The sequence below is a fragment of the Cervus elaphus genome, chromosome 4 (assembly GCF_910594005.1).
Source record: "Cervus elaphus chromosome 4, mCerEla1.1, whole genome shotgun sequence".
Classification (NCBI taxonomy): domain Eukaryota; kingdom Metazoa; phylum Chordata; class Mammalia; order Artiodactyla; family Cervidae; genus Cervus; species Cervus elaphus.
This window is the reverse complement of record NC_057818.1, coordinates 27,052,914-27,080,233: the sequence shown is the minus strand read 5'-3', so window position 1 is coordinate 27,080,233 and position 27,320 is coordinate 27,052,914. Positions and strand designations below refer to the sequence as shown.

At 48.4% G+C, this 27,320-nt stretch overlaps 1 protein-coding gene across 1 annotated transcript in view; it reads left to right on the top strand.

The window, feature by feature from the left end:
• The window catches only part of CNGB1 (cyclic nucleotide gated channel subunit beta 1), a 74,170-nt gene that overhangs the window by 9,350 nt on the left and 37,500 nt on the right, over window positions 1-27,320 (top strand). The window contains exons 12-15 of the mRNA XM_043897555.1: window positions 4,601-4,769; window positions 5,667-5,900; window positions 19,999-20,200; window positions 20,865-20,901. Coding sequence (XP_043753490.1) covers window positions 4,601-4,769; window positions 5,667-5,900; window positions 19,999-20,200; window positions 20,865-20,901 — 642 coding nt within the window. The remainder of the gene's footprint in view (window positions 1-4,600; window positions 4,770-5,666; window positions 5,901-19,998; window positions 20,201-20,864; window positions 20,902-27,320) is intronic.

The window sequence follows — 27,320 nt, the reverse complement described above, 5'->3', positions numbered from 1 at the left end:
ACCCCCGCCCACCCCGAACCTGCTCCCTGCTCCTCTGAAAGCCAGCTGCAGGCAGGACTTCACTGTGTGCCTGGAGCATGTGGGTCATGAATGAAACCAGGGTGTGTCAGTTTCCTTGGGTCGCCATAACAAAGGCCAGAAATGGATACCCTCAAATGGCAGAAATGTATTCTCTCTCAGTTCAGGAGGCTGGAAGTATAAAATCAAAGTGTTGGTAGGGTCGGCCCTGGGACTCTGAGGTGGGCACTGTGCCGCACCTCTCTCCTGGCTCCAGTGACTGCTGGCCATCCTTGATGCCCCTTGGCGTCTAGCTGCCCTCCAAGCGCTGCCTTTTCTGTGTCCGCCAAACCTCCCTCTCATGTCTTCCATAAGGAGGTGTCATTGGGTTTGGGTCCCTCCCATTCTAAATCGAGCATCACTTCACCCTGAGATCTTTAACTAGTGACACCTGCAAAAACTCATTTCCAAATAAGGTTCCATTCACAGGTAACAGGGGTTAGGACTGGGATATAGTTTCTTGGGGCGAACACTGTTCAGATAAGGGCGACCCCTCCCCTGCCCGGTCCCCCAGCTCCCCCCCCATCCTTTCGCTCATTCACTCCCTCTGCCTGTCCACCCTGCCACCCACTCTTCTGTCTTCTCCTTTGTTTCAGGGGTGGTGGCAGCTGGAAGCCTCTGAAACAAAAGGGAAGGGAGCCTGGGAGAGCGCAGATGGACACATGGACAGATGGATGGAAGGAAAGAAGGGTGCCCTGAAGAGAAGACCTGCTGGGGAGGGGAATGAGGTGGCCACTGAACTCCCCACCCTCCTTGAACCCCCTACTGCTCCCCCCCCACCCCAATCCCAGGCAGGGTGATGGGGAGCCAGTCCCAGAACTGCCTCTCAGAGACTAAGGCTGCCCTTTTCCACCAAAGCAAAGGGAAGGCCAGCCTGGCAGCCTGTAGGGTTTAGGCTGGACAGCGGGAGGACCTCCCACCAGAAGGCTGCAGGGATGCCTACGGGCATGGCTTTGAAAGGACACCCACACAGTTCTCAGGACGGTGCCTGACACAGTGCCCCCACGGGACACAGTTTTTCCCAGAAGAGGATCTCCTTAGGCTTGGCCATGTTCTCCCCCTCCAAAATTTGGGGACCACTAGTGGATGACATCACATGCTTTAACTGACATTAAAAAGCATATGGTAGTACATCAAACCTGTGATTGCATGATGTTCCTGCTCCGGGTAAGGCTAAAGGGAGTACTTAGGTTTGAGACGTGGGTGAATTAATATGGCCCGCATATTGGGGTTGTCGGAAGGAGTCAGCCAGGGGTCCTGAGCCAGTTGCCCTGGGTCCCAGCTGACCCACAAGATGTCTTTGTTTGGGGCAAGGAGGATTTTAAACATTGGCATTAGTTGTCAACATTGAAAAATCAGGTGACTTGGCATAGAAAAACCTGGCTTCTCTTGATAACTGGGAAGATCGGGCTGTCATGGTCCCATGCTGTGCGTTGGGGACTGTCTGAGTGGCAGCTGCCACCTGAGAGCAGGTGGTACCCTCCACTCTCATCTCCCCAGCTACACAGGCCTTTGAGTTTTGAGACCCCTGAGGTCTCAGACTGGCAGCGAGGGGAGGGCAAGCTGGTAGAGGGAACAGGGTGAACATATGCTTGGCGGTGAGAGTGTACCGGGAGAGGGCTGGGCACTTCAGCTAATCTGGAGCCCAGAGCCCTTAATGCAGAAGGTAAAACTGGAAAAGTCGGGCCTGATGTCAGGGGACTAGGCTCTAGGCGACGGGGAGCCGTTGCAGGTGGTTGAGCAGGGCGGTGACTTCGCAGAGATGACTCTGAGGCTAAGCACACATCAGGGGCAGAGAAGGCCACTGAAGCAGGGGTTCTTGAACTTCAGGTTACATCTGGGGGTGGCTATGAAGAATGTCCCACCCCCAGACCTTCCAATTTAAAGAGTGTGGGAGCCTGATAATCTTCACTTTGAAGAAGCACCCACTTGCTCAGATGATTCTGATGATGGTATAGTGGAGAAGGACCACACTTTGAGAAATACCCAGTTAGTGAGGAGTTAGTGCTTCAGGGGCTAGAAGATGCGGGTCTGGGCCAGTGAGAGACAGAGGGAGCGGGTGTCATGACCCAGGCCTGCCAGGGAGGATGGGGGTTTTAAGGCCAGGCCAGGGCTTTGCCAGCAAACCAGGGACTGGGAAGAGGCCTTGGCCTAGAGTCCGTGCCCCTGGCTCCCTCTCGGCTGGTCCTAGAAGCAGCAGCTCCCTCCCTGTATGGGGCTATCAACCTGCTGCTACTGGAGTTAGAACCCCATTTGGCTGCCCTGAAGACCGCCCTAGGCTGGGAGGATACTGCGCAGGAAGGGGTGTGCCCTGAGGCACTCCAGGGTGAAGTTTAAGCCCCGGATGGAGCAGCAGTTTCCATGTTAGTTTGAGCATCCATAGTGCCTCTTGGCCGCATCTGTGACCTGGGCGCCTGGATGGACCCTGGAAAAGCCGGAAGAGCTGAGAGTCAGATACCTGCAGAGAGGGTCCCATAAACAGCTCCAGGGACAGGAGGGCCCCGCCCCAGGATCGGTTCCCCCTGCCTGCCCTTTCTGACTGGTGATCTCAGGCACCATCCTCTTCTTTGGCTATAAAATGGGGACAGGCCTGGCACAGAGATGAAAGGAGGAAATGCTTATAAAATGCCTACTCACTAATTAGTACCTGTAAAGAAAGGGTTAGCGAGAGGGAAAGCAGGGATGTGAGCAAGGATGGCATCCACCGCCTGTCATGGAGTGCCTGCCAGTGCCGGGGAGGTGCTTCTGGGGCACGCTTGTCACCTAGGATAGCACCTAGGAGATGAGTCAGGGGACCTGGCACTGCCTCTGGCATCCTGTGTGGCCTTGGACAAGTCACTCAGCCTCTCTGGTCTATAACATCGGGAGAGGACTGTTCTTACCCTGCAGGGTTGCTGTGAAGGCTCATGAGCTCACAGGTCAGGGGATATTCTGGCCCCTGGGTGGCCGCTGGGTGTCAAGCAGAACTTGCACCCCCAAGGGGTGGTCCAGACGAAGACCCCACACCAAGGCTGGGTGACAGCATAGAAGCAAGCGCCTGTGACCTGTATGTCCCACCACTGGATTCAGGGCCACAGTTGGAGGATCTTCCCTGGCCAAAATCCAGGGTGCTTAGAGGGATAGGGGAGACAGGACTGTAGCCCACGATGTGGTGGGATGCTTCCTTGGAGGGCACACGGGCGCCTCCTCTGTGAGGCAGGATAACATCCGTACCTGGAAGACAGGAGGCAGGCGTGGGGAGGGAGAACTCTTGGAAGGCAGAATGCCTCTGAGCCTGGCATGAGGGAAACACCCTAAAAGAAAGCCTTAACCTGCGTCTCAGTTTGCTCATCTGTAAAATGGGGAATAAAACATAAAAGAGGGAAAATAAAACGGGGATAATAGTTATTCCCACTTCAAAAGGTTGATGTGAGGGTTAATTGAGTTAATCCGTGTAAGTCACTTAGTACAGGGCCTGGCACATAGTAAATGCTCAATAAGTGTAGCTGGTACTATTGTTATTATTCTACACTATGAACAATAACTCCCAGAGTCAAAGGAGAAGACTTGAGGCCAGCTTCTACTTAAAGTCACCATTAGTAATTCACACCTGGCTTCAGGCCCACCAAGATCCCTGGAGCTTTTGGGAACCACCTGCTGCCAGGTAATCTTTCTCCTATCTGGGGGGTGGGCTCAAGCTCCCGATGAACCTCCCTTGCACCCTCTTCTGCCATGCTCACAGCCCCACTTTCTTTGCCAGGGACCAGAGTCCACAGAGAAATGTTGAAAGTGAGACCACTTCCATGAGAAAGTCAAGTTCCCTTGGAGGTGGAGCCTCCAGGCCAAGAGAAAGTCTTTCTAGACTCCCAGAGGCAGGTTCTGAGATTATGGGCACAATGTATGCTGTCAGTGGGGGTGGCATCTGGAGAACAGGTGGTGAACAAGCTCTCTCTCTAACCCTCGGGGCATTCCAGGCCATTGCTCCTGGATACAGCAGGTGGAGTTTGAGCATGGGTCTCATGGGTCACCTGCGACGCTGTGTTTGGAAGCATCGTTTCTGTACAGACCTCCAAGAGGGAGGCCCTGCTGAGAAACAAAAACTAACTGTAATTGAAAAGTGAGCGTCAGTTGTTCGGTTGTGTCCCACTCTTTGTGACCCAATGGACTGTAGCCCGCCAGGTTCCTCATTCCATGAGATTCTCCAGGCAAGAATACTGGAGTGGGTTGCCCTTCCCTTCTCCAGGTGAGATCTTCCTGACCCAAGGATCGAACCTGGGTCTCCTGCACTGCAGGCAGATTCTTTACCATCCGAGCTGCCAGAGAAGCCTTGTCTCAAAAGGAAAAAGAGAGGGGGAGGTAATGGAAGGAGACAGGGTGAATTATCATGGGCTTCAGCCCACCACTTTAGCACTGGCCTGGTTGTCAATAGTCCCGGTGATAGCATGCTGTTTCCACTGCTTGGCTGAGAACTGGCGCGTGGCTGGTGATGAGCAAGGCTCCCTGTGTGGTCCCTGGAACTCAGAGGCCCAGGCCCACTCTCCCCCATACCCTGTGTCCCCTGTAGTCAGCATCCTCCCTGGAGAGCAAGAGGAGTCGGATCTCATCCTAGAAGAGGTTGACTCTCACTGGGAGGAAGATGAACACCAGGAGGGCAGCATCAGCACCGGCTCGCGGATCTCAGAGGCAGCTCCAGCTGATGAAGAGAAGGGCGAGGTGGTGGAGCAGATGCCCAGGTGGGAGCCAGAGAAGGCCCTGAAAAAAAGATTGTCTGGGAAGATAACAGGCATATGGTATGGAATCCCCAAGGTACAAAAGGGCAGAGAGCAGGGACCAAGCCTACCTTCTCCTCCTTCTCCTTCCCACCAGATACACATCTTTCTCCGCCTGGGCACAATAGCTGCCAAGGTTCTTCTGTAACTTTCCAGGGCCTATCTGAGCATATGTGATTGTGGATTCCCTTCATTTTTTACACAAAAGATAGCGTATCACATCCATCGACCTTATTACATTCGTTCAACATTGTACTTTGAGATCTTTCCACATTGAGTACATGGAGATCATACTCATTTTTTTCAACAACTACATAGAATTTCATTGTATGGATATGCCATACTGTACTTAACTTGTCCACTATTAATGGCCATTTTTATTATTTTAAATAATTCTGCCACAGGCACTCTTGTTACATGTCCCTGAATGTGCACGTGTGTATATCTGCAGGATACATTTCCAGAAGGGAGTTGCAGGGTCATCGAGGAAGGGAGTGTGTAACCATGGTAGTGATGGCCAGGTCACCCTGCGCAAGGACAGAAGCTTCTCCATTCAGTCCCTTTGGAGTCTTAGCCGCTCAAGTCAGGAGGCCTCAGGTCCACAGGTCCATGACCTATATTGCAAAGATGGGGAAACTGAGGACCAGGGAGGGTGAGGGGTGACCTAAGGTCGGCACCAGGGCGGTTGGGGGCCAGGACAGGCCTCTCATGCAGGGAGGGAGCCTTCATTGCTAGAGAGAGGCCAGGGCTCCCCATGTGCAGTCTTGGGGTTATAGGACATCCTGCTGAGAACTGGGGTAGGAAGTGGACTTGGGGTGCAGCTAAAAGTGACCTCACCTCTTGCCTCTGACCTCAACTCAGGGAGCTGCCTCGGATTCAAGAGGAAAAAGAAGAGGAGGAGGAAGAGAAGGAAGACGGAGAGGAGGAAGAAGAGGAAGGCAGAGAGAAAGAGGAGGAAGAAGGCGAAGAAAAAGAGGAGGAGGAAGGCAGAGAGAAAGAGGAAGAAGAAGGTGGAGAGAAAGAGGAAGAAGAAGGCAGAGAGAAAGAGGAGGTGGAAGGCAGAGAGGAGGAGGAAGACGAAGAGGAGGAGCAGGAGTAAGACACTAGTGCGCCTGGCTTAGGGATGACCCAGGGAAGCGCTGCCATGGCTTTTGGGGTGGGAATGCTTTCTGCCTCTCACGGGAGCGCCTCCCTTTGTTCTGTGCTGTGTTCTGTACCGCTGAGCACTGATCAGAGAGGCTAGGGGACTGCTGGGAGACACCCACTGGGCTCCTAATGACCTTGGGATTCACAATACCCAACACTCAACAACCACCCCCACCCCACCCACCCCTATATGTGCAAACAAATGTAGAATGCACCTCCACAAGAAGGGGGTTTGGGGGAGAGGATCCTGAACCATGCGAGCCAGACAGAAGGGCAGTTGGAGAGATGGATGTACATGGAGGTGATGCGCAGATGGCTGGATGCCTGAGTGGGGTTCGGGGTTAAGAGGCTGGACCGGAGATGTAAAGGTAGGTGTCTGGTCTTGTAGATGGAATTGAAAGTGGGGCTAGAGGAGGTGCCCGGGGAGTGAGTATGGATGAAGGAGAGACCCAAAGGCCAGATCGGAGTTCAGGAGGAACCAGAAAGGACCAAGGAGGAGGAGAGGGAGATGAGAAGAGTGTGGGACCTGGAGGCCCAGTTGGAAAGTGTTTCAAGGAGGTGGAAGTGAACTGCGGCCTCACGAGTAGCCTGCGTGGCCCAGGAAGAGTGACAGTGTAACTTGAAGTGGGGGGAGATGATCCTTCAGAGGTGCCAGATTGTGAAGGCCTTGAACTTAACTTCCTGGGAGCAACAGGGAGCCATGGAAGGTTTGTGAGCAGGGGAGTGACACAGGCTGGCAGCTGCATTGTGCAGAGATTGAAGCAGGAGGAGCATTGAGGTGGCTGGGTGATTTAATCTCTCCCCTTGATCAGACCGGGTGATGTAGTCTTTCCCCTTGATTCACCCCCCTGGCATTATTCCCTGTCCCTGTCGTTTTGCCCTCTGTGGTACCCCTTGGCCCACACCCTACCTCCCTGTCCCTTTGGCCATGGCCTAAGGCAAGATAGCACTGCAAGTGTTAGGAACCCAAGCTTTGCTTCTCTCACCAGAGTGACCTGGGTGAGCAGCAGGTGGACATAGATCTTCTGCCTCTACATCTGTAAAATGGGAGGTCTGGCAGTGGGGATAATAGCCCCTGCTGAGTGGTCAGAGGGCCGGCTAAGAACAGATGCAGTAGGTGTGGAGTATGTGGTCCATCAAAAACCACCAACCTTTTCATCTCTACTAAGGGTCACTTTTAGTCTCAGTCAGGAAACAGTTAAATCATGAGACCACATAGGATTTGGGAGCTAGAAGCCTGCTTAGTCTCATCTGCTTTGAGTCCACGCTTGCCCGGTTCACATATAATCTTTCTGTCCTTAGCAGGAGGCCACATAACTACTTGCTTGCCTCCAATAATGGGGAGCTCACAACCTCTCAAAGGCTATCCATTCCATCCACACATACCTCTGACTTAGGAAATTATTTCTTCTGCCAAAACTAAGAGTGCTTCCTTTTGGCTTCTGTAACCTGGTCCTAATTCTTCCCTCTAGGCCCCCCCCCCCCCCACCAGAGCCAGGATGCTCTCACTATCCGGTGAGTGCCCCTCCCTAAGTGAAGACCTTAGGTGCTGCCTGGGTCTTCACTAGTACAGCCCTATCTGCTCTCTTCTTTCCACTTGCCTCTGGGTATAGTGCAGAGCTCTGAGCTGTTCTGCCATCAAATCCTCATCCCAACACACAGGCCTACACATCCCTTTATATGCCATGGCTCTTAAACTAAAACATCACTTGAAGGCCAGGGAGCCGATGCACCCAGGCACACGTACTAACTACACATAAGTTCTCTGCCTAATACACATGGGCTCTCCACACATATCTGTGCTGTGCATACACACCTGCACACAGACACAGACGTGCTGGGTTATGTGCACACTTACGTGTTGTCAGGGCACTTACACCCACACAGCCTGCAGACATGCACAAGTAACACAGGCACAGGTGCACTCACCTGCGTGGATCCACACTATACACAAGCACACGCATACAATTACCTGCAAACACTGCCAGGCACGTACCTGATCACACACATATTTGCCCAGAACTTCAAACTCAGGGAACTTTGGGGCTTAGGGCCCAAGTAGGGACAAGGGTCTTGTGATGACAGAGTGGCTGATCCCAGGCACAATGCCAGAGGGTGTCAGGCGTGGGACAGGCGGCTGGGCTGTCGCCGGCTGGGGAAGGATGCTCTTGCCAGCTCTGTGGAGACACAGGGGTTACTGATGACGCACAGGCCCTGGTAACGGGCAGATGGTCGCCTAGCGACCTGATCTCTGCTGGCAACAGCTCGGCTTTTCCTAGCAACCACAGCCTTTTGGTCCCCACCTGGTCTCCCTGGGGGCGTTTCTACAGAGTTCCCTGCACATCCCCTCAATCTGATTAGAAGCAGGAAGGATTGGAGGCTCATCCACCACTCAGGTCACACTGGCTCTGGAGTTTGCATTGCAGACTCGGGGCTAGGCCGGGGCTCCCCAATTCTCCACTGGCACGCACCGACCCGGGGCTTGGGATGAATGTCATTGCCCCCAGCTGAGCTCCTGCATCATGGGCGTTCCTGTTGGCAAAGACAGCAAGACCCAAGTAGGTGCCCGATTCTCCCTAAGGGCTCCCCTCCTTCATTCTTTTGGGGTTGAGGGATGCTGGGCGAAGAGTCTACAGTGAGGCCCTTAAGCTGGGGACACGGCCTGCTTTGTGACTTGAGGGAGGAGCAGTGGACTGGTAAACTCTTGCCAGAGGCTGTAGCTGCTACTTCCCACATCTTTAACTCAGAGAGCTGGGACCTCTGCGTTCCCTGCCTCAGGCAGTCTGTCTGAGCCTCTGTTTGCAAATCCTAGGAATTTGGGAGCTTTCCAGAAGTTCATGGCCTGCTGCTTCTGGGCAGGTCAGGAGGGGGCCTTCGCAGGCAGTGGGAATACTCCCAATCAGGGGCAATAAGATTTTTGGGTACATGGCTCCCCAAACAGCCCCTGGTGAGGCTGACAGGGCCACCGTAGGGCCTGTTATGGTGTCTCCATAGCTGGAGATGTTTGTGTAAGATGTTCTTCCATCTCCGTAGGTGATTCATAGTTCACCGCCTCCTCTGGGATTAATAATAACTACGACAGGAACAGTCTTAATAATAGCTGTCATTTGATGAGCACTTGTGTTCTCTGCCACATGCTGTGCCAGGGCTCCTTCTGCTAATCCCATTTAACAGATGAGAGAACTGAGGCCCAGAGATAGCAACCCACACGTCCAGGGTGCCATGGCAGCGAGCGCAGAGCTGGGATTGTGTCCCAGGTCAGGCTGGGCTCCTAAGCAGACATCTGGTACTGCAGACAAGAAACGGTTCAACTTACCTATGTTTAGAGATGGAGAATCCAGATGACTCTGGACAGGGGGAGGGTTTTTGACTTTTCTCTTAGCTTCTCACTGGCACTTCTAACCTCACTCAAATAAGCCAGGCTGGGACTTCTCTGGCAATCCAGTGATTAGGACTCTGTGCTTCCAATGCAGGGTTATGGGTCTGATCTCTGGTCAGGGAACTAAGAGCCCACATCCCAAGCAGTGTGGCAAAAAAAAAAAAAGGCCAGGCTGTATGGTAGAGGCTGAACAAGTCCTACCCATTTGACAGATAAGCAAATGGAGGCTTCCCAGGGACTTACTTTCCATACCTGATTCTAGAATGAGCAAGACCCCAGGAAGTCTCCGACTGGGACTGTGGGAAGTTCATTTCCTGGGCCTCGGTGCCCTGAGAAACGAGGAGGCCACCGCATCTGTTTCAGGGAAGGGGAGTCAGGTCAGCTGCTTGCAGCACCAGCCAATCCCCTGCCTGGGCAGGGCCTTCTCTGTTAGGCTTGAGGGCATGGTTTCTGTAATGCTTTTAGAAGCCCTCCAAGAACATGGGATTCCCAAGTGGTGCTAGTGGTAAAGAGCCCGCCTGCCAGAGCAGGAGATGTAAGAGATACAGCTTTGATCCCTGAGGCGGGAAGATCCCCTGGAGGAGGGCGTACCAACCCACCCCAGTATTCTTGCCTGGAGAATCCCAAGGACAGGGGAGCCTGGCGGGCTACAGTCCATGGGGTCAGGAAGTGCAGACACAACTGAAGCGACTTAGCATGCAAAGAACATTTTAATTTCTTTCAAAAGTAGACCCAACTAATAAAAACAAATGGGAAAAAAAAAAAAAAAAAGAAAGCACTGCCCCCCCCCCCCCCGCAAAAACAAACAAAAAAAACAAAAGCAGACCCAACAAATGAACTTTAAGATGGAAGAGAATATTTTAAATATAGTATTAACATGTTAATCTTCATATGAATGCAGTCACAAAATAGAATTGTAAATATTTATTTATTTGACTGCAGGAGGTCTTAGTCACAGCACATGGGATCTTGTTCCCTGACAAGGGTTTGAACCTGGCCCCCCCACATTGGAAGTACAGAGTCTCAGCCACTGAACCACCAGGGAAGTCCACAAAATAGAATTTTAAAAACATATTTATGTTTAATTTAAAAATGAAACTAGATATTGAAATAAATTTGATACTTAAAAAAAAAAACAAAACCATATTTATGAAGGAAGGGGCCCATGAAGGCTGATGTGCCAAGCCCTGTGAAAGTCATAATATGCCCTTTTCATTAAGAAAATCTGTTTCTTCCTGGGCAGGATAGAGTCTGACAACTTAGGCCCCTCACAATGGAAATATGTATACAATGAAGAGAAAGAAAATGAGTTGGGTGCTTTAATCCTCCAGACACTCACCTCACTCATCCACATCACCTGGGGCTGTGCAGACACTCAGAGACCAGCAGTAGAGTATGAAGGACTTGGCACTGGGGTCAGATATGCCCATCTTCTATCCAGATTCACCTGGTACATGCTGTGTGACCTTGGCCAGGCAATCTGACCTCTCTGAGCCTCTGATTACTAAGCTCAAATGGGATCGATCGCAGCTGGGCTCATTTGGGTGAGGATTTGGTGGGACACTGTGTGTGCTAAGTGCTTGACCCCATGCCTGGCACTCGGCCCTTGGGAACTGCTGTGACAACATGTTTGCTGGCTGATTCCTTCTCCCAGGCTGCTGTCTCCAAACCAACTGGGCCCCATCTCCTTACCCACCTCAGAGGCTGGGACTTTCCCCTTTGGGTAGAGGATAGGGGATCAAGGTTTTCTGGGCAGCAGATGCTAAAGAGCATCCTCTGTCAGCCCCTCGGTGACAGTGGTCCATGGTGTGGGTTGAGGCTGTTAGGAGGCTGGATCTAATTCTAACCACAAAAACCACATTAGCCCTTGGTCCCAAGTCATCATTTTTTTTTTTCATTTATTTTTATTGGTTGGAGGCTAATTACTTTACAATATTGCAGTGGGTTTTGTCATACATTGACATGAATCAGCCATGGAGTTACATGTATTCCCCATCCCGATCCCCCCTCCCACCTCCCTCTCCACCCGATTCCTCTGGGTCTTCCCAGTGCACCAGGCCCGAGCACTTGTCTCATGCATCCAACCTGGGCTGGTGATCTGTTTCACTATAGATAATATATGTGTTTCGATGCTGTTCTCTTGAAACATCCCACCCTCGCCTTCTCCCACAGAGTCCAAAAGTCTGTTCTGTACATCTGTGTCTCTTTTTCTGTTTTGCATATAGGGTTATCATTACCATCTTTCTAAATCCCATATATATGTGTTAGTATGCTGTAATGTTCTTTATCTTTCTGGCTTACTTCACTCTGTATAATGGGCTCCAGTTTCATCCATCTCATTAGAACTGATTCAAATGAATTCTTTTTAACATCTGAGTAATATTCCATGGTGTATATGTACCACAGCTTCCTTATCCATTCGTCTGCGGATGAGCATCTAGGTTGCTTCCATGTCCTGGCTATTATAAACAGTGCTGTGATGAACATTGGGGTGCACGTGTCTCTTTCAGATCTGGTTTCCTTGGTGTGTATGCCCAGAAGTGGTATTGCTGGGTCGTATGGCAGTTCTATTTCCAGTTTTTTAAGAAATCTCCACACTGTTCTCCATAGTGGCTGTACTAGTTTGCATTCCCACCAACAGTGTAAGAGGGTTCCCTTTTCTCCGCACCCTCTCCAGCATTTATTGCTTGTAGACTTTTGGATAGCAGCCATCCTGACTGGTGTGTAATGGTACCTCATTGTGGTTTTGATTTGCATTTCTCTGATAATGAGTGATGTTGAGCATCTTTTCATGTGTTTGTTAGCCATCTGTATGTCTTCTTTGGAGAAATGTCTGTTTAGTTCTTTGGACCATTTTTTGATTGGGTCATTTATTTTTCTGGAATTGAGCTTCAGGAGTGGCTTGTATATTTTTGAGATTAATCCTTTGTCTGTTGCTTCATTTGCTATTATTTTCTCCCAATCTGAGGGCTGTCTTTTCACCTTACTTATAGTTTCCTTTGTTGTGTAAAAGCTTTTAAGTTTCATTAGATCCCATTTGTTTATTTTTGCTTTTATTTCCAATATTCTGGGAGGTGGGTCATAGAGGATCCTGCTGTGATTTATGTCGGAGAGTGTTTTGCCTATGTTCTCCTCTAGAAGTTTTATAGTTTCTGTTCTTACATTTAGATCTTTAATCCATTTTGAGTTTATTTTTGTGTATTGTGTTAGAAAGTGTTCTAGTTTCATTCTTTTACAAGTGGTTGACCAGTTTTCCCAGCACCACTTGTTAAAGAGGTTGTCTTTTCTCCATTGTATATCCTTGCCTCCTTTGTCGAAGATAAGGTGTCCATAGGTTCGTGGATTTATCTCTGGGCTTTCTATTCTGTTCCATTGATCTATATTTCTGTCTTTGTGCCAGTACCATACTGTCTTGATGACTGTGGCTTTGTAGTAGAGTCTGAAGTCAGGCAGGTTGATTCCTCCAGTTCCATTCTTCTTTCTCAAGATTACTTTGGCTATTCGAGGTTTTTTGTATTTCCATACAAATTGTGAAATTATTTGTTCTAGTTCTGGGAAAAATACCATTGGTAGCTTGATAGGGATTGCATTGAATTTATAGATTGCTTTGGGTAGTATAGCCATTTTGACAATATAGATTCTTCCAATCCATGAACAAGGTATATTTCTCCATCTGTTTGTGTCCTCTTTGATTTCTTTCATCAGTGTTTTATAGTTTTCTATGTATAGGTCTTTTGTTTCTTTGGGTAGATGTACTCCTAAGTATTTTATTCTTTTTGTTGCAATGGTGAATGGTATTGTTTCCTTAATTTCTCTTTCTGTTTTCTCATTGTTAGTGTATAGGAATGCAAGGGATTTCTGTGTGTTAGTTTTATATCCTGAAACTTTACTATATTCGTTGATTAGCTCTAGTGATTTTCTGGTAGAGTCTTTAGGGTTTTCTATGTAGAGGATCATGTCATCTGCAAACAGCGAGAGTTTCACTTCTTCTTTTCCTATCTGGATTCCTTTTACTTCTTATTCTGCCCTGATTGCTGTGGCCAAAACTTCCAAAACTATGTTGAATAGTAGTGGTGAGAGTGGGCACCCTTGTCTTGTTCCTGATTTCAGGGGAAATGCTTTCAATTTTTCACCATTGAGGGTAATGCTTGCTGTGGGTTTGTCATATATAGCTTTTATTATGTTGAGGTATGTTCCTTCTATTCCTGCTTTCTGGAGAGTTTTAATCATAAATGGGTGTTGAATTTTGTCAAAGGCTTTCTCTGCATCTATTGAGATAATCATATGGTTTTTATCTTTCAATTTGTTAATGTGGTGTATTACATTGATTGATTTGTGGATATTAAAGAATCCTTGCATTCCTGGGATAAAGCCCACTTGGTCATGGTGTATGATTTTTTCAATATGCTGTTGGATTCTGTTTGCTAGAATTTTGTTAAGGATTTTTGCATCTGTGTTCATCAGTGATATTGGCCTGTAGTTTTCTTTTTTTGTGGCATCTTTGTCTGGTTTTGTAATTAGGGTGATGGTGGCCTCATAGAATGAGTTTGGAAGTTTACCTTCTGCAATTTTCTGGAAGAGTTTGAGTAAGATAGGTGTTAGCTCTTCTCTAAATTTTTGGTAGAATTCAGCTGTGAAGCCATCTGGTCCTAGGCTTTTGTTTGCTGGAAGATTTCTGATTACAGTTTCGATTTCCTTGCTTGTGATGGGTCTGTTAAGATCTTCTATTTCTTCCTGGTTCAGTTTTGGAAAGTTATACTTTTCTAAGAATTTGTCCATTTCTTCCAAGTTGTCCATTTTATTGGCATATAGTTGCTGATAATAGTCTCTTATGATCCTTTGTATTTCAGTGTTGTCTGTTGTGATCTCTCCATTTTCATTTCTAATTTTGTTAATTTGGTTCTTCTCTCTTTGTTTCTTAATGAGTCTTGCTAATGGTTTGTCAATTTTGTTTATTTTTTCAAAAAACCAGCTTTTAGCTTTGTTGATTTTTGCTATGGTCTCTTTAGTTTCTTTTGCATTTATTTCTGCCCTAATTTTTAAGATTTCTTTCCTTCTACTAACCCTGGGGTTCTTCATTTCTTCCTTCTCTAATTGCTTTAGGTGTAGAGTTAGGTTATTTATTTGACTTTTTTCTTGTTTCTTGATGTAAGCCTGTAATGCTATGAACCTTCCCCTTAGCACTGCTTTTACAGTGTCCCATAGGTTTTGGGTTGTTGTGTTTTCATTTTCATTCATTTCTATGCATATTTTGATTTCTTTTTTGATTACTTCTATGATATGTTGGTTATTCAGAAGCGTGTTATTTAGCCTCCATATGTTTGAATTTTTAACAATTTTTTTTCCTGTAATTGAGATCTAATCTTACTGCACTGTGGTCAGAAAAGATGACTGGAATGATTTCAATTTTTTTGAATTTTCCAAGGCTAGATTTATGGCCCAGGATGTGATCTATTCTGGAGAAGGTTCCATGTGCACTTGAGAAAAAGGTGAAATTGATTGTTTTGGGGTGAAATGTCCTATAGATATCAATTAGGTCTAGCTGGTCCATTGTGTCTTTTTTTTGGTTTGTTTGTTTTTGCATTGTGTCTTTTAAAGTTTGTGTTTCCTTGTTAATTTTCTGTTTAGTTGATCTATCCATAGTTGTGAGTGGGGTATTAAAGTCTCTCACTATTATTGTGTTACTATTAATTTCCCCTTTCATACTCGTTAGCGTTTGCCTTACCTATTGCGGTGCTCCTATGTTGGGTGCATATATATTTATAATTATTATATCTTCTTGGATTGATCCTTTGATCATTATGTAGTGTCCTTCTTTGTCTCTTTTCACATCCTTTATTTGAAAGTCTATTTTATCTGATATGAGTATCGCGACTCCTGCTTTCTTTTGTTCTCCGTTTGCGTGAAATATTTTTTCCAGCCCTTCACTTTTAGTCTGTATGTGTCTCTTGTTTTGAGGTGGGTCTCTTGTAGACAGTATATATAGGGGTCTTGTTTTTGTATCCATTCAGCCAGTCTTTGTCTTTTGGTTGGGGCATTCAACCCATTTACATTTAAGGTAATTATTGATAGGTGTGGTCCCGTTGCCATTTACTTTGTTGTTTTGGGTTCACGTTTATACAACATTTCTGCATTTCCTGTCTAGAGAAGATCCTTTAGCATTTGTTGAAGAGCTGGTTTGGTGGTGCTGAATTCTCTCAGCTTTTGCTTGTCTGTAAAGCTTTTGAATTCTCCTTCATATCTGAATGAGATCCTTGCTGGGTACAGTAATCTAGGTTGTAGGTTATTCTCTTTCATTACTTTAAGTATGTCCTGCCATTCCCTTCTGGCCTGGAGGGTTTCTATTGATAGATCAGCTGTTATCCTTATGGGAATCCCTTTGTGTGTTATTTGTTATTTCTCCCTCGCTGCTTTTAATATTTGTTCTTTGTATTTGATCTTTGTTAATTTGATTAATATGTGTCTTGGGGTGTTTCGCTTTGGGTTTATCCTGTTTGGGACTCTCTGGGTTTCTTGGACTTGGATGGCTATTTCCTTCCCCATTTTAGGGAAGTTTTCAGCTATTATCTCCTCAAGTATTTTCTCATGGCCTTTCTTTTTGTCTTCTTCTTCTGGGACTCCTATGATTCGAATGTTGGGGCATTTCACATTGTCCCAGAGGTCCCTGAGGTTGTCCTCATTTCTTTTGATTCTTTTTTCTTTTTTCCTCTCTGCTTCATTTATTTCCACCATTTTAACTTCTACCTCACTTATCCTATCTTCTGTCTCCGTTATTCTACTCTTGGTTCCCTCCAGAGTGTTTTTGATCTCATTTATTGCATTATTCATTTTTAATTGACTCTTTTTTATTTCTTCTAGGTCTTTATTAAACATTTCTTGCATCTTCTCAATCTTTGTCTCCAGGCTATTTATCTGTAACTCCATTTTGTTTTCAAGATTTTGGATCATTTTTATTATCATTATTCTAAATTCTTTTTCAGGTAGATTTCCTATCTCCTCCTCTTTTGTTTGACTTGGTGGGCATTTTTCATGTTCCTTTACCTGTTGGGTATTTCTCTGCCTTTTCATCTTGTTTAGATTGCTGTGTCTGGAGTGGGCTTTCTGTATTCTGGAGGTCTGTGGTTCCTTTTTATTGTGGAGGTTTCACCCAGTGGGTGGGGTTGGATGATTGGCTTGTCACGGTTTCCTGGTTAGGGAAGCTTGTGTCAGTGTTCTGGTGCGTGGAACTAGATTTCTCTTTCTGGAGTGCAATGGAGTGCCCAGTAATGAGTTTTGAGATGGGTGTATGTGTTAGGTGTGACTTTGGGCAGCCTGTATGTTGACGCTCAGGGCTATGTTCCTGCGTTGCTGGAGAATTTGCGTGGTATGTCTTGCTCTGAAACTTACTGGCTCTTGGGTGGTGGTTGGTTTCAGTGTAGGTATGGAGGCTTTTGGACGGTCTCTTATTACTTAATGTTCCATGTAGTCAGGAGTTTTCTGGTGTTCTCAGGTTTTGGGCTTAAGTCTCCTGCCTCTGGATTTCAGTTTTATTCTTCCAGTAGTCTCAAGACTTCTCCAACTATACAGCACTGATAATAAAACCTCTAGATTAATGGTGAAAAGATTCTCTGCCGTGAGGGACACCCAGAGAGGTTCACAGAGTTACATGAAAAAGAGGGGAGGGAGGAGGGAGATAGAGATGGCCAGGAGGAGAAAACAGGGGACTCAAGAGGAGAGAGACAGATCTACAGTTGTCTGTTCTCAGAGTGTTCTCCATAGCCCAGACACCCACAGAGATTCACAGAATAGGATTGGGAAGAGAAGGGGGAGGGAGGAAATAGAGGTGATCTGAGGGAGAAAATGGAGAGTCAAAAGTGGGAGAGAGTAATCAACACACTCCTGAGTAAAAATGGGAACTGAATATTGTATTCTTAAATGTCCAAAATTTATATCACATACTGAAAAACAAAGATTAAAAATCTAGAGTAGAGGTTAGACTCTTAAAAATACAATATTAAAAACAAAAACACAAAAAATTTTAGAAATATATATGAAGTTCAGTTTAAAAATAGGGCTTCTCTCTTTTTTTTTGCAAGGTTATAGTGAAATGAAAATGAAAATTAAGAAGTAGTAGAGGAGTAATAGGGGATTTTAAAAGAAAATAAGAGAAAAAGAAAAAAGAAAAGAAAAACAAGAGAAAAAAAATTTTTCCTAATTAAAAAAATCGTAAAAATCTATGAAAATGAAAGTTAAGGAGTAATGGGGGAGTAATAGGGAATTTTACAAGAAAATAAAAGAGAAAAAATAAGAAAAGAAAAAAAATTTTTTTAATTAAAAAAAAAGTAAAAATATATCTAGGAATTTCTCTGGAGCTGTTGCGGTCAGTGTGGGTTTGGTTCAGTTTCAGATAGCTCCTCGTTCCAGCTTACACTTCTCGATATCTATAGGCCCCTTCCGGTGTAGTCGGTGTTATCTACAGGGGTTTTAATCTGTTGCACCGGTCCCTTCTGAAGCGGTTCCCTTTGTTTATTTGGCTTCCGTTTGCTGGTCTCTTCAGTGCCCAATTTCCGCCCTGGCACAGGCGGGCGGAGGTGGTCTCTTATTCAGGTTGCTGGTTCCGTCGCGCTGCGGGGAGGGGCTGGCGCTGCTTTCCCCGTCTACGCTGCTCAGGGTCCTGGCTGCTCTATATGGAGTGTGCCCTGCGCTGCGCGCGCGGTTCCAGCCCTCAGGTGTTCCACAAAAGCGCGGACTCGGCTGCGCCTGCGTTTTGTGCCTTCTCCGCCCAAGCAGCTCAGGCAGCCAGGAGCTTCACGGGCGCACTCTCCCCGGGTGCGGCGCGCCTTCTCCCCTCCGCGGCCCCAGCCCCAGTCCCCGCCCACGCCAGTCGGGTGCCTGTGCCTTGTGTCTCGCCATGACCCTCCCGGCGGATGTCGACCATCCAGAATCTCAGGAAGTCTTTGGTTAGAAACTGGAGGCCTGTTTGCAGTGCGGTAGGGGATGCGGTCTTTGGGGCCGAGCCTGCCCCTTTCCCCTCCCCCCTGCCTCCTGCCTCCGGTGGGGCTGGGCCGGTCCGCAGCCGTCTAGCTCCTCTGGACTTGCTCGGTCCCTTTGTTCTGTGAACGGCTGGCAGTGTGTTTGGGCCGGTTAATTTTCTCTCTCTCTTTTGCTGTCCCACAGTTTAAGTTGGTAACTCACAAAAGCTCCCTCCAATTGCCCACAGGGCACTCAGGCCCGGTCCTTACCCTAAGCAATGCCGCCCGCTCCTCTCCGTTCATTCCCCACTTGCTGGTGGCGGATGCGGGCGTCTAGGGTACTTTTCTGCTGGGAGTTGCTTTTAGGCACATAATCTGTGGATTTTATTAATTTTTCCCCTCCCAGTTAGGTTGCCCTCCGAGATTTAAAAACTTCCCCCAGACCCGCCAGTGCGAGGGTTTCCTGGTACTTGGAAACTTCCTCTATTAAGACTCCCTTCCCGAGATGGATCTCCGTCCCTAGCTCTTTTGTCTCTCTTTTTATCTTTTATATTTTGTCCTACCTCCTTTCGAAGACAATGGGCTGCTTTTCTGGGCGCCTGATGACCTCAGCTAGCGATCAGAAGTTGTTTTGTGAAGTTTGCTCTGCGTTCAATTGTTCTTTCGATGAATTTGTAGGAGAGAAAGTGGTCTCCCCGTCCTATTCCTCTGCCATCTTGGCCCCCCCCACCCAAGTCATCATTTTAATCCAGAGATTGTACACAGGCATGTCAGGGCCCAGTTTAGCCTGGAGACAGGCTCTTTGAGATATTGACATATTAATATAGATGTCAATATAGATCATACAGTTTAATATAGATATTAGTTTGGATTAATTATCAGCCTCTAAAGATGGGGAGATCCCACTTTTCAAAGATGTACTTCAGTCTTTTCCTGAAAATCAGCAGATGTGGCTGCGGGACACCCATTCCAAGCAGAATGGGGTTGCTGATTCAGATGGGCAGGGGTTCTCTGATTTGCCATATTCTCCTCTGCTCCCTATAGTCTCACCCTGGCCCCCTGTCACTCATGTATGCCTTTGCCTGGGCCAGGGGCCCCTGAAACCTTCAGCAGTTGCAGTGTGGCTCCGACCTCATGGCATGCAAAAAAATCAGGGTGTATGTCTGAGTTTTGTGTGATGTGGGACAACATGCTGTGTGATTTTGGTCAGGCCAGTTGACCTCTCTGGGCTTCGCTTTTCTCATACTTCCTTCTCTGCCTCCATCTTCAAGGTTGCCTGGAGACTCTAAGAGGGGAAATGCTGGGCATAGATTTTGAACACCATACAGTGCCTGTTAGTCTCCCCCGCCGCAGAGGATGTTTCCTCAACACCGTGCTCCAGCATTTTCTTTGCACATGCTGTTCCTGTTTCCTGGACACCATTCCCCACCTATTTCCAACTCACAGGCCACATCCTCTGGGAAGCCCTCCTTCCTAGCAGAATTGTGGCTGTGCCCTTCACAGCCGCTTGCTCCAGCACATGATGCACGCAGACTGTGAGATTGTTAACAGGACGTGGTATCTGCCGCCTGCCCAGTGCTGGGAGCTTCAAGAGGCCGAGGACCGATCATTAGGCATCTTTGTGCCCCGGCCTCCAGCACAAGAGCCTGGCAGTCAGCACAGCTCGGAAAACATTTCATATCCCTAACCCCAGACCTTGCCTCCTGCCCCCTCACAGTCACAGTGTCCTGCTGGATAGTTATCTGGTGGCACAGAGTGAGGAGGACCAGAGTGAAGAAAGTGAAACCCAGGAGCAGAGTGAAGTGGGCGGAGTCCAGGAGCAGAGTGAAGTGGGCGGAGCCCAGGAGCAGAGTGAAGTGGGCGGAGCCCAGGAGCAGAGTGAAGTGGGTGGAACCCAGGACCAGAGCACCTCACACCAGGTATGGAGCAGCGCCAGGCCTCGTGCCCCGGCTACCTTGGAGGCCTGGGCCAAAGTCAGTGGAAGGTTATGGGGCCATGTCCGCTTTGTTTATGGGGGGTGAGGGTTCAGCTGATGAGATGCCCATCGAATAGAGAAGAGTGGGGTGGTAGTTGCTATAAGGCCCTGCTTGTGTCAGGGATCAGATGGCGTCAAGAAGGGCCTTGGCGACATGGCCGTGAGTGGGCAGCAGTGGTCCTGGACTCCAGTCCTCATGTGGCTATGTGACCCTAGGTAAGACCCTACCCTGGGCCTCAGTGGTCACATCTGTAAAATGGGGCTAAAAACCCCTCTCCAGAGTTTTGTACACGGCTGTGGGCTGTGAAATGTGGTGCCAGGCGGAGAGTGCCGTGGGGGCTGCTCTAGTTGCTTTGTCTCCACATGCAGAGGGTTGTCTGATAATTTCCCCTCATGATAAGTGACAGGTCCAGGTGTTGGGGCCTGGGGCGCCTGTGTGTGCTGGTTGCTGCAGAAGTTGGGCTGAAGGTGTGACCAGCGGGCAGGGTAAGGAGTAGACTTGGGCCCATGAAGATGCTTGAGGGCAGATCCCCCAACACTGGCTGGGCTGGACCAGGGCAGGGATGGTTGGATGGTCACCACTTCAGTTTCCTCTTTATCTTTTGCAGGAGCTGCAAGAAGAGGCCTTGGCCGACAGCTCAGGAGGTAGGTGTGCAGTGGGGGTGGGGTTGCATAAGAATGTCTGGGCTTCTTTCAGGCTGGGGGCAGCCGGGGCACAGGGGCAAGCCCTCCCCCTCTGCCTCTCAACTCCTTCCCCTCCCTAACTCATCCCATCCTCAGGCAAAACCCATTTTCTGCATCTTAGGGCCACATAATCAGAGTCTGATGATGTATTTCAAAGGCCCCAAGGGAATTGCCTTGAGGCCCAGCCCCCCACCTTCCCCCCACCCCTACCCCACCTGGACTCCAGGTGTGTGCGTGCTTACTCAGTCCTGTGTGACTCTGCAACCCCATGGACTGTATCCCACCAGGCTCGTCTGTCCATGGGAGTCTCCAGCCAAGAATACTGGAGCAGGTTGCCATTTCCTACTCCAGGGGATCTTCCTGACCCAGGGATCTAACCCATATCTCTTGCGTCTCCTGCATTGACAGGCGGGTTCCCACTGCACCACTGGGAAACCCCAGGACCCCAGGAGGCCTAGGGAAACCCTACTCCCAGCTAATCCCTCCTGCCAGCCTCTTCACTGGTTCCACAACTCTCTAGGCTACAGACCAGTGAGAGTTTGGCTCAAATGTATCATACCTGAATGAAAACTAGGAGGAGAGCTTGCTAAAAGCGTGTCCTAGACTGTGTCTTTTGAGTTTTTCCTTACTGCTGAGATCTTTGGTACAAGTCTGGTCATTTGTCACTCCGACCCCTAATCCTGAGAACTTCAGGGATGACAGGCCAGAGTCTAGGGGAGTGAGGCCAACTGGACACTGAACCCAGGCCTTGCAAACCTCCACAATCCTCAAGGCACTAGTAGTGCTCCAGATGCCCTGGGAGACAGACCATTTTATAGATGAGAAAACTGAGGCTCTGTGTGGGCAGCAAGGACATAGACCTTCATGTCACTCCTGGCTCCCCCCCTTCCTTTCTGTGTGGCCTGGAGCCAGTCTGTGACCTCTCAACTGTGGCTTTCAAGTCAAGAAGAGGGGGAGTAACAATACCTACCTCACTGGGTTGTTGGGCAGAGTGGGGATGACCATGCATCCCTGGCCCTGAAGGAAGAGACCATAATTGGGGTGATGAGCCTGTTTTCCAGGCAGCCAGTGTTGGCGATGGGATGGACCCAGGTGTCTTAACCCCAGGTGTCCTGAGTCTGCTTCCCACCTGGTCTTTGAAAAAATCCTTTGTTAACTTTAACCCAAATCTACTGGAAACCCACTAAGTCTGCACCCCACAAAGATGAACAAGACCGGGATCAGGGGGTGCAAACTAGGGCTCCATGGGGCTGGTTCCACGCCCTTCCCCAGGGCATTTGGAAGCAGGTGGCCTGGGAATCACACTTTGAGAAACACTGAGGCATGGCCTTCTGTCTGCCGCCACTTGAAAGTGTGGCTCTCAAATCAGCAGCTTTGGTGTCACCTGGGAGCTGCTTTAAATGCAGAATCCCAGGCCCCACACCAACCAGCTGAAGCAGAAACTGCACTATCACAAGATCCCTGGAGATCTCTCTGCACATTTGTGTTTGAGAGGCAATGGCCTTGAGTCGTGGTTCTCATGACTGCAATTGGAATCATTTGGGGGAGATTTAAAAAAATCCTGGTGTCAGTCTTCACCTCAGACCATTAAATCAGAATCTCTGGGGGTGGGCCTGGGCATCAGGCATTGCCAGGCCTCCCTAGGCAATTCCAATATGCAGCCTATTTGGGGAACCAGGGACCTAGGAAAAGTTATTGTGTCTGGTTGGAAGTGAAATTAATTGAGCTCCAGGGTTTCTTTAGGATGGAAAATCCTACCGGACTAAGAATGTTTGAGTGTTAGCCTAAGAGCCTGAGGAGTCCTAGGTTCTTTGATTCTAAAGTAGGAAATGCTATGATGGTTGGTTAAGGAGAGAAAGTGCCAGAACTGGGTGGTGCTCAGGGCTGTCTCTCAGAGCTGTGGGTGGACCAGCCACATGACTGGTGTTGCCCTCCAGGGATGATAGTGATGCTTCAGACTCTGGGTGCACTGCTGAAAGGGCAGGTGGGCACTGGGCTGGGTCTGTATTGGCACTGGTGGGGAAGAGCCCCACCTTCTCTGCCTCTCCCAACTCTTTGCTCCTCATTGCAGTCCCCAGGGTCCTGCCTCTGCCTGAGGCCCCCTGGCCTCAGCACTATGGCTAAGCCAGGCCGGGACATGGAGCTGAATCACCTAGTCCAGGACCAGTCGCCTGGGCAAGTGACCCCCAGGCTTGCCCCCCCAAACCTGGTGGAGCACCTCCCCAATGTGCCCAGCTACCGCCCTCCCATCACCCGCATCCCTGTCCTCATCTCCCGGAGGACAAACTTGTCCAACTCCAGCTTCGTCAAGGAGACCAGGAGCTCAATCCGTCGTCTAGGTAGCGTGAAACTGCCCGCCCAGCATGCTGGTGTCTGTGTTGTGTGTTTCTGCATGGCTTGGGCTGATTTCTGCATGGGTGTTGTGGTCGTGGTGTGGGACTGCTATCTGGGCTCCTGGAAAACCACCCCTTCTTCCTCTGCTGACCAATGCCTTCATCTTGCTTTGTGGTGATTTAAGGCATAATAGTCCCCTTCTCTCTGTGCCTAAAATTCCACAATTAACAATTCATTTTTTGGGGGTTAAACGTGGCATTTTGCAGATCATCAGTTTTTATATGGGTTAGTCACTCATACCCTAGTTTAAACAAGTCATTCAGATCTCCAGGCCAATGAAGAGGCTTGGATCAAGGAGCTGGGTCCGGGGGTGGAGAATAATCAGAGGGAAATGGACCAGGAGACGAGGTGAAGGTCCACTGCAGACAGAATCTACTGACCTTGAGAGTTTGCTGGGAGCTGGACTTTCTGAGGACTGTGGCTGTCTGCCCAGCAAATTCTCTTTCAGGAAAGGAGAGGCCCCCAGGTGTTGACAGGCAGACCCAGAGGAGAGGCATCCCCAGGGGCCAGTGCAGAGAGAGAGCCTGTCTGGACCCATTTATTTGTGACAGGTGGCCCACAGTGGCCTTCGGGCTCCTGCTGTTTGCTGCCTGCTGACAAAGAGCTGGGGGACATATTGGTGCCTCGCGGCGAACCCCTGTCACTTTGAGTCTGCCTTGACTCAAACCAGACCTGCCCGTTTTGCCTTTAATTCATTTGTTTTTGGATGGCACTGGGCAAGGTTGTCTGCGATGTCCGCAGGCAGGTTAAGCTGGACATTTCATGAGAAGAGATCCACTCTTATTCTCCCCTCCTCCTGGCTTGAGGTGGACACAGAATGGGGGTGAAGTGGAGTAAGATCACCTGGCCAGGTGACCCCGGGGATTAGTTGGTTAGCAGAGAGCGCGTAACCCCTGAGGTTGGGGGTGGTGGTGGCTCGGGGATGGCTCAGGGCTGTCTCTCAGAGCTCTTGGGCAGACCAACCTCATGACCGGTGATGTTCTCCACATGAGCTACTGGGGATGACACACCAAGCCCAGTCTTCCAGGCCAGCCCTAAATCTATTCACTCCAAAGGGTCCCCCATGTCCCCCACCCTTACATCACTTCTTGATTTTTGTATATCCTGCATCAGCTTTGCTGGAAGAGGGCGTGACAGCCCACTCTAGTATTCCTGCCTGGAGAATCCCGTGGACAGAGGAGCCTGGCAGGCTACAGTCCATAGGATCACAAAACGTCAGACACAACTACAGTGACTTAGCATGCATGCATGCAAGCATGTACCAACTCTGTGCTTATTTGCTTATTCACTTTTTCATTCAATTCAGTGTATTTAAATAGGAAGCTTTACATTATAATTCAAATGGAAAACCAGCCCGGCCTGCCATAAATAGAAGGGCATTAATAGAAATAACCACAAAGATATGGGGAACTAGGTCGTGTTGGTAATTTCTAGTGAGGTGGGAGCCTGCTGAAGGCTCATAGCTGAGTCTGCAGAAGGGAACCCGGACATGTCTGGGAGGCGTTGAGGCCATAGCAGCACTAACCTGAGGTTTCCTCTGCCCACGCTGCCTCTGGAAAGGGAGGAATGGTCTCATTCTGTGTCATCCTTTGTCTTGGCTGTGCCATCTAAAATCATCGTGTGCCTTCTCTGGTCCCTGGGAGCCCCATGCTTTGAGAAACAGCCGCAGTGACACATTGGGACGGTGGTCTGAACCAACTGTGATCGACACATGATGATTTTAGATGCTGTGGTCGAGGCAATGACAGCATGCAGTGACAAGATTATTTCCATTTCAGTGGTTCTGCTTGGCACAGAAGTCTGTGTGTAGGCTGGTCACCAACCTCAGGGTGGGCTGAGAGTTTTAGCTCTGGAGCCAGGATGCCTGGGTCCAAATCTGGGCTCTGCTACAGGTTTCTTAACCTCTCTGCTTGAGTTTCCTTCTCCACAAGATGGGGACAATGATAACAATGACCTCATAGAGTGGCTGGGAATGATGAAAGGGTTTATATATACATATAAATAAAGCACTTAGAGTTTAGTGAAACAAATGCCTAGTAGGCACATAGGAAGTGCTTAACAGTAAATATTATTATTCTCTAAACCAATTTAAACATACAATATTATTCTTTGTATTCTTAATCACAGATTCTTATTCTATAAATCAGTATAATATAAACAAATGTGATTTCTGTCTTGAGTTCCTACTCTGTCAAACTGGCAGGAAATGAAACATTGGGTTTGGGAGGTCCCCCTACCTTTGAGAGTGACTGAGTTTATAGGGTCTTATGCAGGGTGAGGTAGGGGTGAGGGGACCACATGGTCCCTCCCAGGCTCCCTAAGACAGCCTCATGGATGCTGAGGCCACCGTGTTTTTTGCTGCCAGGGGGCCACGCCGGAGGCACCCGGGGCCCTGAGCATTTTTGAGAAGCTGCCTTAGTCCTGGCTGCCTCCATGCCCCCAGCCCACTTCCAGCTTCCCTCTCCCGAGGTCTGGGGGAAGCCGGGGGAGGTCCCTGCCACCCTGTGGTTCTCTCTTGCTTTGCACAGCCTGGGGCATCTCTGGTGAGTCTAGCAAAAGTCCTGCTCATCCTCTTTTCCTGAGGGCTTAGGGTTAGTACAACAAATGCTCCAGAGTCTTGAGGTCTGCTTGTGTTCCCTCCACCAACCTTCATAATGTGCTGGCTTTTCCCATGTGGCCATTAAAAAAAAGCTCACATATCCAAATGTTTCAAAACACGCCCCTCCACATTTTGGGGGTGTGCATCTGCCTTGCTGGTACCCAGACCTGCACCTGGCTACTATTGCGTGGTTTGGCCCAGGTGTAGTGGGGAGTAGGGGCACCCTACCAGCCCTTTAGCATCCGAGTTCTGCCTAGGGGCAGACCTATCCCCACAGTCCCTGGGAAGGGTAATGAAGCCCAAAACAGGGACACACCCAGGCTCCCCAGGGAGGATCTGATTCTCAGGATGCGAAGCCTCTCAGGTCAGGAGAGGAGCTGAGGGGATTATTTTTGGGGGCTCTTGGCAGATGCAAAAATAAGGAAATACCAAATGTCACAGGGGTAACACACATTATAAAAACAATCTGTCACTCTTGATTGTAGGAAGCTTTCAAATGTCTCCATTCGAGGCCCTTCAAGAGTGTGAGGCCCTGAAGAGGTAAAATTGTCACTACATGCAGATGACATGATACTATACATAGGAAACCCTGAGGACTCCACGCAAACACTACTAGACCTAATAAATGAATTTATCAAGGTAGCAGGATTCAAGATTAATATTAAAAAATCAGTTGCAACACTTTATAATAACAATGAAACATCATCAGAAAAGGAATGTAAAAAAAAAAAGAAACCCTTTTAAAATAGCACCAAAAAAAAAAAGGACTTACCTGGTGGTGCAGTGGTTAAGAATCTGCCTGCCAAAGTAGGGGACACGGGTTTGATCCCTGGTTTGGGAGGATTCCACATGCCTCAGAGCAACTAAACCTGTGCGCTGCCACTACTGAACCTGCATGTTGCAACTCCTGAAGAACATGCTCTAAAACAAGAGAAGCCACTGCAATGAGAAGCCCACGCATTGCAACTAGAGAGTATCTCCTGCTTGCCACAGCTAGAGAAAATCCTGCACCCAGCAGCAAAGACCCAGTGCAACCAAAAACAAATAATTAATTAAAAAAATAAAACAACCTAGGAATAAACCTGACCAAAGAGGTGAAAGACTAATATGCTGAAAACTGTAAAATGTTAGTAAAGCAAATTAAAGAGGATTCAAAGAAATGGAATGATATCCCATTCCCTTCGAAGAGGATTGCAAGGATTAATATTGTTAAAATGGCAATTTTATCCAAAGCAATGTGCAAATTTAGTATGATACCTATCAAAATACCCAAGACATTTTTCACAGAACTAGAACAAATAATCCAAAAATTTTTATAAGAACTATTGAAGACCCAGAATTGCCAAAGCAATCCTGTGAGGCGGCCTAGGGATGGGAGCCATGGAGC